At 36.2% G+C, this 16,111-nt stretch overlaps 1 protein-coding gene across 2 annotated transcripts in view; it reads right to left on the reverse strand.

Moving 5' to 3' along the window:
- Positions 1–2,088: 2,088 nt before the first annotated feature.
- ptprr (protein tyrosine phosphatase, receptor type R) overlaps positions 2,089–16,111 on the reverse strand; it is a 29,823-nt gene continuing 15,800 nt past the window's right edge. For both annotated transcript variants that reach the window (XM_023350583.1, XM_005812256.3), the window contains 9 exons: positions 15,537–15,665; positions 9,684–9,873; positions 8,316–8,400; positions 6,939–7,018; positions 5,384–5,521; positions 4,520–4,630; positions 4,282–4,439; positions 4,092–4,205; positions 2,089–2,939 (listed from right to left, as the gene is read on the reverse strand). In XM_023350583.1, the coding sequence (XP_023206351.1) occupies positions 2,846–2,939; positions 4,092–4,205; positions 4,282–4,439; positions 4,520–4,630; positions 5,384–5,521; positions 6,939–7,018; positions 8,316–8,400; positions 9,684–9,873; positions 15,537–15,665 (1,099 nt within the window). In that variant the 3' untranslated portion in view covers positions 2,089–2,845. The remainder of the gene's footprint in view (positions 2,940–4,091; positions 4,206–4,281; positions 4,440–4,519; positions 4,631–5,383; positions 5,522–6,938; positions 7,019–8,315; positions 8,401–9,683; positions 9,874–15,536; positions 15,666–16,111) is intronic.

Consider the following 16,111-nt stretch of genomic DNA (forward strand, 5'->3'; position numbering starts at 1 on the left):
CAACTCCACACACAAGTTTAAAAGCACTTATATGTACAGGTACTGTACAGGTGGTCCCGTTCACACAGAGAGCCAATCAGACGCTAGAGTAGCTCATGTTCTTCGTTACTGGCATTACATTAGAAATCTAAGCTCCATGAAACACTGGAAACAAACACAAAACATCACAATGTGCCCTAAAATGCACAATTAGATAGTCTTTTTTTTTTAGTAATTTCTTGACTGAAACACTTTGGATCATATTTATTTGCTTTAATGTGATTTTTTTCTCTCCTCACTTTGATAAATATGGGTTTCCACTTGGCTCTTGCCAACCTAATCAAAGAAAATTAGGTTTGTAGATTAAAAAAAGTTAAGAAATAAGGTTAAAAACATGTAAAAATAAACATATTACATTGACGCAGCAAAATAATGTATCACATAAAATGTACAACAGCACACTGATGAGAATCCTGCACCACTGCTTCAGATTATTTCACATTTTTTGGTATAAAGCGGGGTTACCATCACTGTTGGAGTGTAAAGATTTTTATTAAACTATATTTTTTTAACAGTATTTTTTTGCTAATGCTGCCAACAACAAGTCTAGAGAGCACAGCTTTAACTTCTTAAAGGTAACATTTTCAAGAATTAAACAAGGAAAAGTTGATCAAAATATATATATTTAATGTTTTTTTATGAAGGTGGATTTTATTTTACTTTTTTCTGGATTTATTACAAATCAAATCTGATGTTTCTGATGAATAAACATGACTGGGATAAAACCAGCTGATAAAAAAACTAAAGCAAAGCGGCCATTTTCTAATAATAATAATTTATATTCTCATTATATGTCTGAAAATTGGATGAAAACAAAACCAAACCTTTTTATGAGATCTATACATTTTGTTTCGTTAAACATCTCCCTCCTTTCAAACATTTTATTGTTTATTTTATTTTTAACCAATGCAGCTCTGGCTCTCAGACTGCATTTATTGCAGAGTAAAAAAGTAAATATTTTACAAACATTATTAGTGATTGTTTTAACTAAATATTGCATCAGAAAGGCGTGTCATCTACAGCAACTATTTGCTTCAACGTTAAAGCATACAACACGGAGCTACTAAAGCTAAAATCAATTAATTGCTTTCTTTGCAGCAGAAGCTTATTATCCAACTGGGAGCTTTAAACATTTATTTTATGGCAGAAAAAAGCTCCATGTAGGCGCTCACAACCAGTAGATTAAACTGGATTATTATTATTATTATAACTAACTGACAAAAACTAATTTGAATGCGGTTTGGTTCACATGTTACACAATAAGCCGTTTCCAGTACTAAACTGGTTTAAGTCCTTGGTTAGCACCAGACAACATTTTCAGTTAACTCTATAAATAATATATTCGACTCAGTTCCTTTTTTTATATGAGCAGACGTCAATAAGTCCTGCTGTAAAAGTTGCGTTAAAATCCACTTGTTGAAAGTAGACGATATTGCAGGGAAGGCTGAGATAAATGGGTTATTTTGTATTTTATTTAAATTAGTGTAACTAACCCTCAAATAAACTTATTTTTTATGTTAAATTGTCCAAATTGGTTACTTAGGGTTTTAACTTTATGACTTTGTTCAAATTTTGACCTTTTTTGTGTAAATTTGCTTTCTTCTGGAATATTTTGCATAAAACTGTCTCAGTGCTGCCCCCATTGGTTGAATGATTGCTACTGCAGTTGAATTCTTCACTAGAAGCATTTATTGTATTTTAATCATTTATTGTAAAAATCCCTCATCATGATAATAATTTTGATTTATTGTCTCACAACGTTCCAATTAATGATGTTATAAAAACAAAACTGACATTATGGAAACATTATTTTTACTTTTTCTCCATTGTTGGAGCCACAAGAGAGCCAGTAAATATCAGTAATTTTGAAAATATTATTAAATGTAGTAACTGTGTGGATTTTCAGGCTTTCTGCATGTTTCACCAACTATAATTTCAGGCTTTTGAATACTTTTTAAAACCATAATGAATTGTTTTTAAGACCTGTAATACAAATTTCATCCAGCAAACTGGTACAAAGTTTGCAGTTACAAATGACAGACACAAAAAAGCTACTTAGATTTTTATAGGTAGCTTTTTCCATCTGGCTGACTCACCATTTTTTGTCAGTTTGTCATAAAAAAACAACTAAAACATGACTGAAAAATGAATTTAGTCATTTAAACAGAAAAACTCTTAAACAAGGTACATTTTAACTCATTCACTTCTATATTTTCAGATGGTTTAATGATGGTTTGGATTGTCGGGCAACTTACTGATTATCATAAAATGTGTTTTGGATAATATTCTGTGGATTTCCCACTTGGATTTTTAAAAGGGAATGAACGTAAACATGATTAAAGACGGCAAGAATGTAAAACATTTCTTGATGTAAACCCTGTTGTTAAACAAGACGTTTTCCATGTGATGAAATTCCAGAGTAAATTGCACAAACAGGGATATATATTTCCACAGCAGCTAAAACTAAACCAGGTAACAGTCATTTTCCAATAGATTTCTGAGAAGAACATCACATTACAAAAGAATTTAAAATCCTAGTAGACACAGAGAGACGTGTCGAGTCAGTTTCTTTAAAAACCATCCCAAGTCGGCTGGGCGACAGAAGTCCATCGAGTGCCACTGATCGCCAAAAAAAAAAGAAAAAAAGAAGAAGGGGTGCATCTCGAGTGTTGACGTTTACCTTCCCCTCTTTTCTTCTCCAGTCTCTGCTCACTATAATCACCCTTCAGCGTCTCAGAGTCTCCCGCTGGTGGCAGAGAACTTCCAAAGCTCATAAGACGTTTCCGTTAGCAGCCGAGGTCGGAGCTCACTGGCCGGATTCAGCCGACAGTCGCGCCTCGAACAGACTCAGGGCGTGATGCACAAACTCGTACTGCTCACCTGTTTGGATCATACCTCCTCTGCACAAGATGGAACACAAAACACTGGTTACTATTTATTTAATTAACCTAAAATGCTACATTAAAGCAAGACTGACTTTATATTACTTTATGCTTTTCTTTTTCCTTATTTTTTTGGACTGCATCACACTTAATATCACAACTTTACGGGTTGATTTTTTTTTTAAATCACTCTCAATTAAGGCAATTATTAATGAATCTAGTACATATAAAATTTGTTATTTGAAGCAGAAATAAACAATACAGGTAAGTTACTGACAAAGTGTTTGAAGTGCTTCTATGAGCTGAAAATGAAGCTTAAAAACTTCAAGATAAATAAGATAAAAGAAAATCTAAATCATAAGTGTAAATTACATAGAATAGAATACGTATGGTTTGAGTTATAGATGCGTAACTGACAAATTATTGTTTACTTTAGGGCTGCAAAAAATCAACTGCCAATTACTGGCTTATTAGATTCGCTTAGACCTTCTTTTAGTGTTGTAGTTTGGCTGCTATCCAGCAGAGGGGGCTGATGGTCATTTTGAGGCAGAATCAGTTGATACAGAAACAAAGATGGCGGGTCCATACAAAACGGATTTCAGTTTGAGATGCTAAATGCACTTTATGTGGTTCTGTTTTTAAATATAAACACTCAAACAACTCTTTGAGTTTCACCCTAACAGTGCTTATTCTGCTGAGCTCAGATATATCCGTTCACATCAGTCTCATGGCAAAACCACAAAATCTTACTGAGAATTTTGTCTAGTTTTTAGTGCAAATATTCACTAGAAATAAAACAAAACTAACTTACAAGTAACTTTTCTCCAAGATATAGGAGCTTGTTTTGAGTGAATAATTTTTTTGAAAAGTGAAAAGTTCTAGTTCAATTGACAGATTATTTCACAAGATATTTTTTCCCAGGTTATAAGTTAAACAATCTGCCAGTGAAACTAGAATGTTTTTTTAATCAATATTAAGAAATTATTTACTCTAAACAAGTTCCTACATTTAACAAAAAGTTACTTGTAAGTTAGTTTGTCTTATTTCAAGCATACTAAGATATATTTGTACTTGAAACTAGAGAAAATACTTGTTTTTGCAGTGTAACTGCAACCAGTGACTCAGATAAGGAGCTTTCTAACGTCTCTCAGAGCTTTAAGCTGTTTTTACCTGTCGGCTCGGAGCTGGCAGGTGATGTTTAGCACGTCCACCACCCCCTCCACCTGCAGCTGCCGGCAGCCTGTCGTCGTGGCGATAAAGCATCCCGTCCGGCCAATCCCAGCACTGCAAACACAGGAACACACAGGTTGAGTGTATTCAGACATTTTATCGGCTGTGAGTGCGAAACTTGAGTTGGTACCTGCAGTGAACGATGACGGGCCCCACGCAGGCGGCGGTGCGTCTCTCAGCCTCAACATCAGCCATGAGCTGCAGCAGCGGCAGCGCCGAGTCCGGGGTTTTGTGATCGGGCCACGATGTGTACCAGTAATGCTGCAGGACGCGGGTTTGATTCCCGCACTGCTCAGAGACACAGGAGAGGTCAGAACTGAACCTTAAGCCGGGTTCATCATCACTCTGCAGGGGAAAGGAGGGCCTACCTTTAGCGTGAGGCTGCGGGTTGCGTAGTGCTCACACTCCCTGATGCCGTTCACCAGAACCTCCACCTTCCCGTAGATCCCCCTCTTCTCCGGCCAGTACAGGACACACTTCTGCAGACACACAGAGCGCGCTCAGATCCGATTTACAGATCAGCCCTGTACATCGTTTTGAATAGTTCTGCACCAGAAGAAGCCAGACGCAGTAATTCAGATATAAACAGTGTCTCCCATAAACAGAGCACTGCTGTGTGGCGTCTACATTCCTCTGCATATTTGGGTCGCTTTGGGGTCCCATAGTTTACACAGAAGTCTGATTGCTATGAACAACCATGTAAAAAAAATAAAATAAATTGGATTTCAGCAAAAAGATTTGAATTAAGAATAAAACCTGCTTTTTGAATGTCTCGAGTTGGTACCTGCAGTGAACTCTGATGCACAGGAAAACATAGTTTGGTATTAATACTATTTAGTGCGGTTGTGCACGATAAATATAATTTAAGTTGCTCTTTATTCTATTTTTTTCATCTGAATACTGTTTACGTCCCAACTTTATCTTCAAATGCTTTAAGAGCCTAAATACGATCATGTTTACACTATTTTATATTAATTGTGTCCAATATAACATCTGGTGTCATTAGACTACCTTTACTTTTGCACACAGAACAATTTCTGGGTGATGTGAAATGTTGAAATCAAACTGTTCTTTTTGCATATTTTATTTCGGGTTCAAGGCTAAAACTGAAAATATGAAAAACAAAACCTTCTTGGTATTTTGTATCTGATTAAAAAATGATCACTTTTTCATTGTTTGGTAGTGAACTAAATGGATGGATGATGAAGGGATTGTGCTCTTGTTCGGGTTACCTCGTTCTTCTCCTTCAGCTTGGTGATCATGACGATGACGGGCGACTCCTCCTGCCACACCATCTGCCAGAAGTCATTCACCGTGTTCACCATGGGGCCCTGAGTGGCGATGAAGGCCCTGCTGTCGCCTAGGTAACCCTAAAAAAAGAGCCACCGCAGTTTTACTCTGAAATCTTACTTTTTTTTATACATTTATTCACATAAAAACAAAGTGCCTCATGTTTTTGAGCCCACCCTGGGGAATGTTTCCTCCCAGTCAGCTTCAGAGATATTATGTACAGTAGGACAAAGAGTTCAAGTGTGACAGTTTAAACTGTTTCTGCAGAGTTTCCTGACAGGAAGGAGCTCCATTGTGTGAGAGTCTGAGAGCGACATTACAGACTTCAGCGGGAGTTCACTTTCACAACGTTTCAACACGAGGAATCCAGAAGAACAAAGAAACGCTGCAGACATTCCAGGTTAATGACAGAGTCCTTCACGTTTTGGGTTTTCATTTTCCTTCTCAACTGATGGAGAAAAACAGACAAAACATCCCAGATATGCAGACACAACAACCTAAAGCTCGATGCAAATATTCAGATTCTCGTAGTTTGTTCTGTTTGGTAAAAGTACATTAGTTATTAGTAACACACGTTTATATGATAAAAACATGAAACAAAAAGCAAGAAACATTATAATGCAGTGGCACAATAAATGACAATAATAAAAAGATGAAATCCAGACCAAAATGAATCAATTTTCCAGTCATAATTAATCAAAAGCAACCCAAACATATGGGTTTTAGTGATGATTTAATGGAACTCAGTGTTTCAGCTGTTTTGTGGTTTTCTGGGAGTTTGTTCCAGATTTGTGGTGCATAGAACCTGAATGCTGCTTCTCCATGTTTGGTTTTAGGAATGTAGATCTTTAATGTGTTGTGGTGTTACATCATTCAGTGATTTATAAATTAACAGGAAAAGTTTGTTCTGTCAGCTACAGAGTGTTTTAGTCAGAACGCCAGCAGCAGAGTTCGGATTTTTTTAGGCAGACCTGTGAAGACTGTTGCAGTAATGAATGTGACTAAAAAAAATGCATGGATGAGTTTCTGTGGGTCTTTCTGAGACATAAGTCCTTTAATCCAGGAAATGTTTTTAGGTGGTAAAAGTCTGTCTTTGTAACTGTCTTTGTGTGTCTCTGAAGGTTCAAACCCAGATTTCTGACCTGATCTCTAGTTTCTAACTGTAAGCTACATGCTGCTACTAGATGGTTCCTTTTTTCCTCTCAATAAATCTTCAGATCTACAATTAATATTTCCAAATCAATTACAAAATTGAGTTTTAAAAATCTGTACTTCAGATAAAGTCTGTAAAATTCAACATTTTTGTCACCAAAAATTGTTTGCAAATGGACACGAAGTGCAAAAAGTGCCACATAATTATTCATGGTCATGTCCAAAGAGCTTAAGGGTTGTAAAAAAATCAACAAAATACATAATTAGATAAATAAATACAGCCAAAAGTTCATTAAAACTTTATACCAACTGGCTGAAATTTTGTGGATGACAGCTGCTACTCACCCTTATGTAGTTGGCATTGATGTAGGAACTCAGTAGATCATTGCAGCTCTTTGACTTCAGGATCACTCTGGAGTGAGGATCTAAGACACAAGAAGAAGAAGAGGTGAGGAAAAGAAAGAGGACGATGAAGTGAAAGATTTTAGACTTCACTTGTTTTAAAGCTTAAACTGATATGTTTTATTTAATCCCTGATAAAGACTCAGTCTGGGAATTTGAACACTACATAGCAGAGGTGTGGATTGACTTCTTTTTGGTCCAACTGCTACAAAATCCAGAGTCAGCATTAGTGTAGAGTCTCAGGATGTGGAAGTTCTTCCATATCACTGAGGCCGGATCATTATGAGCCCAGAATCCTGAAGTAAAACATAAACCTAAACATGAAACCACCACTGGGGCTTTGTGTTTGTGAAGCTGCAAGAAATATTTAGTTTTCATTCCAGTTCAATAAAAAAATACTTTATTTATCAAAATTTTCTGTCAGAATTTGTATCATGAAAGTAACTTCAAAGAGTCATTTTGGATGGTAATTCTGTGGGCAGGAAGGATCTCCAGAAGCAGTCAGTCTTGCAACAAATCTGAAAAGGCCTCTGACTGAAGATTGCTGCTAGCATCTCAATACCAACAAGCAGAGGTGATACTCTACAGTAACATGTCCACCGGTTGCTAACAGGCACTGCTAATCCACCTGATTTGCTTTTACTGCTCCTCTTTAGATCTCTGCCTTGAGGAACTCTAAATGTAAGCGAAGCTGAAAACTAGATCAGCATGCTGCTGTCTCAGTTCAACTGATTTATCGTGTTGATTTTACATAATTAGTGACCAGTAAAGGTGTTTAAAGTTTAAATGTTACAGTGGAATATCGAAGCCGTAATTAGGAAACGCCTCCTTTAAACCCTGAACTCCTGACCCAGATGAAGTGCTTAGGATTGATTAGCACGGATTACTCTGGATTTGACAGATCCATCAAAGCAGATCGGCAGACCTGTTAGGACTGACCACAGCCCTGCACAGCACAATGAACACTTTGCAAAGAAAACAGTTAAGTGGAGCACAGGAAGAGGTTTGATTGACAGCAGCTTTAGGTGAACATTCCTTTCTCCTGGTTGGCTGCAGGAAGGAACACTTCTGTTTTTGATAATCTCACCTCCCACGCTACAAAACATGAGTGCACAATCCAGAAATTGTTCATTATGTAACATTTTAATCAGAATAAGCATCCGACTGTGAGAACGGACTGTGCTCAGAGTAAAATTATTGGAAGAGGAAGGGTGAAATATTCCCCGTCTTTGGGATGTTAACCTTTGACAACATCTTGGTTCAAGAGGCAATGAGATGTTTTGGAAGAGTTGCTGCTTCTTAGCAACATGGAGGACTTACTGGGCAGAATGGTCTTATATCTGTTCTTAGTGCCATGGTTTGGGATATCCAGCTCCTTAGGGTCGATAAAATTCATCGGGATTTCCTGAGATGGGAGGAAAGACGGGCGTTAGTGACACAACACACGTTACCCTCAAGATAAACTGAACATCATAGACAGTGATCGATCATGTTTACGATGAGACAATCTGAATCTGATGGCCTCTGGAATCATATCTTCTGGTTCGTACAAACTGGTCTGATTAGGAAGGAAAGCTGGAGTAGTTTTTATGCATCTGAGGTGGAAAACCACAAAATTGAAAAAGCCCAAACACAGAAAATCTGTGAAAAAAGGGCCTCAAGAAATTTCCATGTCTGCACAAGATGACTCTTTTCCTCTTTAAGCAGCTCTACTTTCTGGGTTTTGGTTAATTGTTCTTTGGATTGTGGCTAAATTGTCACACAGATCCCTTTACCAGATCAAATTCTAGACACCAAAGCTGAACAGACTCCAGATGTTGAACTAGTAACTTGCTATGAACAAATTCCTATTCCACAATCTGAATATATTCCTAATTCCTCACACAGATTTCCATAAAACGAACAGATTGCAGTTCTAAACAGGTTCTAAATTGTAATCAGATTCCCATCATTGAACAGATTCCTGATCATTTTTCTATGTTTGAACAAAATCTTTAAACATTTCTTTACTTTGATCAGATTCCTGAGTGAACGGATAACTAAATATATTCTGACTGAACAAAGTTTTCCATCTCTAAAAGATTCATAAACATGTTTGTTCTTTAGTTTTCTGAATCTGAAAAGATTCCAGATTTTTTTTTGTGCCATTTTCTGGACTTTTATTTACTTTGTAAGAACTAAAGGTGATCTATTAAGCTTCCTTGAACAGGTTAGAATAGATCTATGGGCAATACAAGACATGTTCATTACATTTTTTGCACAAAATAATTCTTAAATAATTAGATTTTAGTCTGCTCAGTTCAGAATGAGCTGTTTTAGGGCGTCTTGTCAATGCGACTTGACAATTGGGAAGTTTTGAAGCGTCTCTTTTTCCAGACACCAACAAACATTAACTGGGTTTTTTTAAGTGCTTGGACTGTTTCTAGAAGCAGTTGAGGTCCAACTTGAAGTATAAAAACATGTAAGCTGAGAATTTTCCTTAATAATTCCCTTTTAAAGCGATTGTGTTCATGCTTTTCAGCACTCGTCCTGACATGGAAAAGGTTTAAAGAAATTTAAATAACTTATCCTTCAGTGAAGACAAAAGTCTCTTCTAAAACGTCTAAGTAAGTACAAACATTGTGTAGTCTTCATCAGCACATCTAAAATGTGTTTCTGTGGAGTAATAAACCGTTTAAACGGACTCACAGCAAACTCGACGTGCAGCTTGTGCGTGTTGCTGACGACGTCACGAAGCTGTTGCCGTGTCAGCGGTCGTCCGGCCGACAGCAGGTACTCTCGGGCCGCCGCCTCTCTGGGGGTTACCACGGAAACATTGAGGGGTTCCACCGATCCGAGAGCCGACATGTCCAGCACCAGGGACACATTAGAGCCTCGTCTGCGCAGGAAGGATGGGAGAGGACACATAGATTAGTGTCAGGAGTGGAAAGTCTCTCGCTTCCTTCCTGAGTTTTATTGGAAGTTTAAGACTTTTAGGATTTGTGGCTCAAAAGGAAACTTGATAAAACTGATGACAGATGGAGGTTCTTTCATGTCAGTGAGGTTAAAGCTTAATATTTGTGTTCATGAGAACATCAGGCCAAGGAAATTACGACTCTTAAGCTCTGTCTAGATAAGCTTCAAGCTCCATAAAAATACTCAGTCCACACATAGTCAGATATCTGGAAAACTGAATAAATTTTTATGCGTTTTGGCCTTTCATCCACACGAAAACCCCACTGACAGACATTAAAGACAATTCCCACACGTTACAGTCTGTGACAAATAAAGCACCAGTATATCCACATACTTGTTTTTTTGACATGATTCTCAGTCAATATGTAGTCTTGTGTTTTAGTAACGTCATATTCTAATAATTTAAAACTAGCTCAACTTATTATACTTATACTTATACTTGCTGTACATATATTTACATATACATACTGTATCTGTATTTTTTGAATCTTTGCAAGGACTGCTCTAAGTTGCTTTTTATATTGACAGCATGTTATATTTTATTTTTATTTTGTCTACAATTGCTACTCAGTGGTGGTTGTTGTGTGTCTTGTCTCTATGCTGTAACTGCAAAATAATTTCCCTGCTGGGATGAATAAAGTAATTCTATTCTATTCTATTCTATTCTATATATCTGTCCACACCATTGAATCTCCTGGCACCGCGTTTTATTCCTAACAGGAAGTTGTGGTTGTTTTGAAGGACTCTGATTGGCTGACAGGTTTTAGCTTTGTGCTGCACTGCCCCCTATGGGTTTGGTTTACAACAACACTCAGTGGCGAATTTGTGCTGAAAACTTTTCTGTAACCGATACTGTATGTACGTTTTTGTTTTTTGTTTTTTTTAATGTGGCAGAGAAATTTGTTTTTATAAAGACCCGGCAGTGTGTGTGAAAGGCCCCAGGAAAACAAATATAACTTAAAAATGTCACGTGTCTGTGAAGCTAATATTTACACAGATAGCGTTAGCTTATGTTGACTGGGAAGTTTATCACGTCACTGCTGCAGTTCCCGCTGCTTTCCTGATATTTTTCCATTACTTTCAAACATCGGTGTCACAGCATGTAGGATTAGCGAAGCTAGCATGTAGCATCATTAGGCATTTTCTTTTTCCCTGCCCGTCTGCCTCAGATGTTGTAATTGTCTGGCTATCGAATTTAATACTGGCTGAACTCGCAGCGTTTAAACCAGGGATGTCAAAAGTGCCAAAGGGGCCATTTGTGGCCCTTGGACTGACTTTATGTGTCCCTCAACTACAATTCAAGAATGATAGCAATTTTGCCCGACCAGCACAGGTGTTTGATGCAGATGGAGACTTTTTATTTGTAACTAAGTTAAAAGTATTACTGAAAATGTTGAGAACAACACAAAGTACCCATCTCTTTATATCTAAGCTTTTATAATAAGTGGAACCACGTTTGTCCAGAAATGTATTATTTATGATGAGCACCTGACACTGACCTCCTCTGGTTTTAGCAGCTTTTTTTGCTGTAAAAAAACAAATTATGTAAAATACAACAGAATGCTTTGGTGGGTTAACATGAGTGGGCTGACCCGGTCTTTGTCTGGCTACGTGTTGGCCGGTTTCCCCTCCAGGATGCCGTTGCTTCCAATTTGTTTGATTGCTGATTGGCTGGCATCCAGGGTGGACAACACACACGCTGACAGACACCAGAAAAACATCCTGTTCTCACTCCTGAGCCTCAAATCTTCCTTCCTTTTGTTACCTTAAGAAACACCAAGTGTTCTCCCTGCTCCCCCCGCCCATCCAATCAAACAACCAGAACAAAATGGCGTCCGGCGTTAAAGGTTCGTTGCTTCTCAGAGGAAGAGACCGGAGCAGCAGATTAAATAAAGAGCTCAGCACCGAGCCGAAGCGTCAATAAAGATATTTTCTTTACAGATGTGAACCTACTTAGCATCAGGAAATGAGCCGCAGACAGGTTTTAAAGCGCTGCTAAAGATACAGCAGATGGAAATGCAGCGTCTGAGTAGCAACAGTAGGTTTAACTTTAAGCTCACAAACTAAGCTTCCTGCAGCGTCTCCAGAAACATTCAGGGCCTCTGAACCTTTAATATGCAATAAACCTCAACAGTCCAGGTATTTTAGATGTTTTACCTCCAGATTTAGAAATGTGCGCTTTTAGAAAGATCTCTGTTCAAACAATTGAATAATTCTGACACTAAAGAAGTCACTGAAATAAAGATTTAGTGTCTAAAATTGATACAGTTACATATTTCTGCTGTTCTTCTCTAATAATCTTATTGCATACACCTGACCTTGTTTGAATTTTGAAAGAAAAAAGTATTTAATCTAATCTAAACTAATGATGAATGGGATTAAAATGAAAAAAGCTAATCTGAAGAAAAAGTTCAACATTTAGTTTTTGTACCTGACATATTTACTTTTGTAATATTCTTGCCTGTCTCTCTATTTAACTGAAAATGTTAAATTTTAATTGCCATCTCAAGCTGTGTTTGTGTTTTTATGAAGTAAAGCACTTTGAAATGCCTTGCTGCTGAAATTTGCAATAGAAATAAAATTTGATTTGATCTAAAAGGTGAATTTTGGAGCTTTTCTTGTTAAATTTCTCTGTAAGTCATGAACTGTTTTACGTATAAAACTAATACATTTGATAAATATGATGACAGTAACAATAAACGATGTTCTGCTGCTCATCAAACGTACTTCTTCATTTTAATCAACTATTTAGAATTTTACATATGGAGAAAATCTAATTTTTTTCTGCTTTAAAGCACAATTAGTTCCCCAGGATTTAAAATCAGAAGTTGAATGGTTGAAGGAAGCCCTGCTAACTGAAGTCCAGAAGAACATCATGATTCTCCTTCGGAGCCGAGCAGAAGAATGAAAGCATTTAAACAATGAGCCTTACATAAGCCGAGCATCCTTATTTAAAAACACGCCTCGTATTGTTGATATGATGGGAGCGGAAAAGGTCATTAATACTCAGGAAACCGACGCACTTTCAGATTAGAGATTAAAATCTTTTACAATATGTGGCTTCATGGTAGTTTATAGTATGAAGCAATGATGCAACAGTTTTAAAACTCAAAATCCAAAAGAAGATACTTCACTTGCTTTTGCTTTTATCTGAAATGTTTCGACTCAAACAAAATAAAGCAGATTTTTACCAATTTTGTTATGTAGCCAAACTATATCTGGCTAAGATTTTTTTAAATGAAAATCAAAAAAATAAAGTTGTACTTTTTGGGGAATAGAGTAGTAATATGAAAACTAACACAAAAAAACCCTAAATAAAATATTCAGACAACTTTTTCTTTTAATTTTAAGGTAAAAATTGTGTCTTTTTCCTGCAAATATTATAACTTTATTCGCATTATTAAACAAAAATTCCCACAGTCTCGTCCTAAAACTGTTGCATAATTAACTAAAAACCGCTTTTGGAAATATTTTCTGTCACTTGTAAATTCTTATTTAGCAAAGAAAGTGAGGGAAAAAAAGTCTAAAATTGGATCTGACATGAATAAATTTGAGATGTTATATTTAAGCTGTATTATCCAGCCCTGCTTACTAACCACAGTAAGTTTCAGCATTAGACATGCATTTATTTTAAAAAGTACTTGCATCAGAGATTGAAGTGAATCATTATTGAAAGGAAACAGAAAGTAACTGAGGAGGAGACGATTAAACTAAACCAAAATAATCCAAAACTAGATCTGCTCCTCTTCGCTAAGTTTAGCGGAAAATTTCCAAAGATGCTAATAATATCATAAATGTCTCAGTCATAAGCTGAGCGGAAAGAAAAATTCCTGAAATTGCTGCTTCAAATTGAGGAAGACTTCAGGAAGGTGAAGGTTAATGAGGCCCAACATGGAGGAAATGAGTCGCCTCTCTTCTGAAAACACCCAGCATGAAAAAACGACTCAAACCTGCAAGACTCAGTCAAAGTAACTCCTTGAGAGGCTAATATCTGCGTTTCATCCAGCTATTAAAAACGATAAAGCAGTACAGATATGAACTCTGGTCACTTCTGAACGATAAGATTAATGCTGAATTAAAACTTTACAGTCCAGTTTCCAGAAATAACATGTTGAGAAGAATTTTTTTAAGGTTTGTAGCCTCAGATTCAAACTGATGCTGGGAAAATTATCTGCTCAGAAAGTATTTTCCTTCAATATAACATTTCATCAAAGCAACATGAATTAGGACGTTTGAACAAAACTTTGGTAACTATTTGTGTTGTAGTTTTCATAAAACTACTACTTTAATCTCCAAATACTACTTTATTCTTGTTTTTCCTCACAGATTTTTGACTTTTGAGTTCAGAAATGTCCTTGTTTTTTCTAGGAAATCTCTAAGTTTAACCTCACAATTTCTGATTATTTTCTGGGAAATATTAGACATTTTCAAGCTCAGAAATTTCCACGTTTTTTCTAGAAAATTTTAGAGATTTTTCTAAAATTTCAGTTATTTTTTCCCAGTTTTTGACTTCTAAAGCTCAAGATATTCCATGTTTTCTCTAGAAAATTTAAGAGATTCATTTAAAATATTCTGGGTTTCTCTAGCAAATTTTGCTATGCAGAAATTTCCAAGTTATTTCTAGACAATTTATTTGAATGGGTTTAGTGCAAAGTTCCACTAAAACTTGCATAAAAAGTGTCATTTATGCAAGTTTCAAATGGCTTCTAATGGCATATTAATTAGTTGAATGATTATATTTTTAGTTTTTTTTATGTTGGAGTTTTTATAAAACTACTACTTTATTCCCCCAATATTACTTTATTCTTGCATTACTCTGGCTTTACTGTCATATGACTTTATTTTCATATTTCTACAACTGTATTCTTGTAACAGAATGTTTTTATAAACAGTATTTGTACTTCTTACACTTAGCTAAAAATGAGTAATAAAAATTTGTAATAAATAGATTAATTATAATAATCTTTGTTATCAGAATATTATCGAGATAAAATATTAAATCCACGGAAAAATGTCCAAACAGAGACGATCTCTTTTGGTTCTCCAGCCTATAAAAAGTACCTAAAAACAACACCCAAACAAAAACTATTTATTCTTTTGTTGTTTTCTGTGAAACTGTTAAAAATTGAGTTAATGGGGATAAAAATGAAAAAGACAATTCTTCATGTTGCCTCTTCTGCAGCACGTACAGAACCGAACACCTGACTGCTTCAGCAATCAGAGGTCAGAGGTCACTGTTCTCTAAACACACACAGCGTATTGTTCTGGTGGCTCATTAAGATGGTTTTCCCCTCCAAACATTATGAACGTTTCCACATTTCTTCCTGTTTTCTAATTATTTTGTTCCATAAATGAGCCCAATTGTTTTTGCTCCATCATGTGTCTCAATATAAACCATAAAGCAGATCTGAAAAGGTCAAATTAAGAGATTTAATATAGTTTTTATTTCAGTTGACTGGTTAAGCAGTTGGTAAATGATGATGAATTAAAATAAATTGATTTAGGGGAGAATAAGATCTCAGATTAAAAGAATATTTTGGATTTATTTTAGTTTTTAACTTTATTAAACACTTCCTGTGCGCTCACCTCTCCTGCAGGCCTGCAGCCGGTTTCATCCTGAAGGGGGAGGGGCAAGGTTTCAGCTCGTTAGCACTCGTTACCGAGGGAACACTAGTTGGCGGGGTGTGGCTGTCGGTGTTGATGATTGGCACAGGGCTACAGAAAAAAAACAACAGAAAAATGGCGGTCAGGACAAACTACAAGACAAAAACAAAGACAAACTCATGCTTTGACTGTGCATCAAAGCCATTAGAGAAAAAAACACAAGTGTGAATTTCTGCCAAATAACTCATAAATTTATGGAAATTTCTGATTTGCAAAAGTTGAGGGTTTTTTCCCCCCAAATTTTTACTTTTGGAGCTCAGAAATTTGCTCGTTTTCTCTAGAAACTCTGACTTTAATCTCAAAATTTCTAAGATTTTTTCCTTGCAAATTTTAGACTTTTCAAGGTCAAACATTTTCTTGTTTCTTCTCACAAAATTTATTAGATTGATCTCAAAATGTATGATTTTTTTTCTTGCAAACTAGCGTAATCTAAAAATGTATGTGGTCGGGGGATGTTCTACTAAATTTGAAACTTTTTATACTTTTTATAACCCTAA

Source organism: Xiphophorus maculatus, chromosome 17, assembly GCF_002775205.1.
Source record: "Xiphophorus maculatus strain JP 163 A chromosome 17, X_maculatus-5.0-male, whole genome shotgun sequence".
Lineage (NCBI taxonomy): Eukaryota > Metazoa > Chordata > Actinopteri > Cyprinodontiformes > Poeciliidae > Xiphophorus > Xiphophorus maculatus.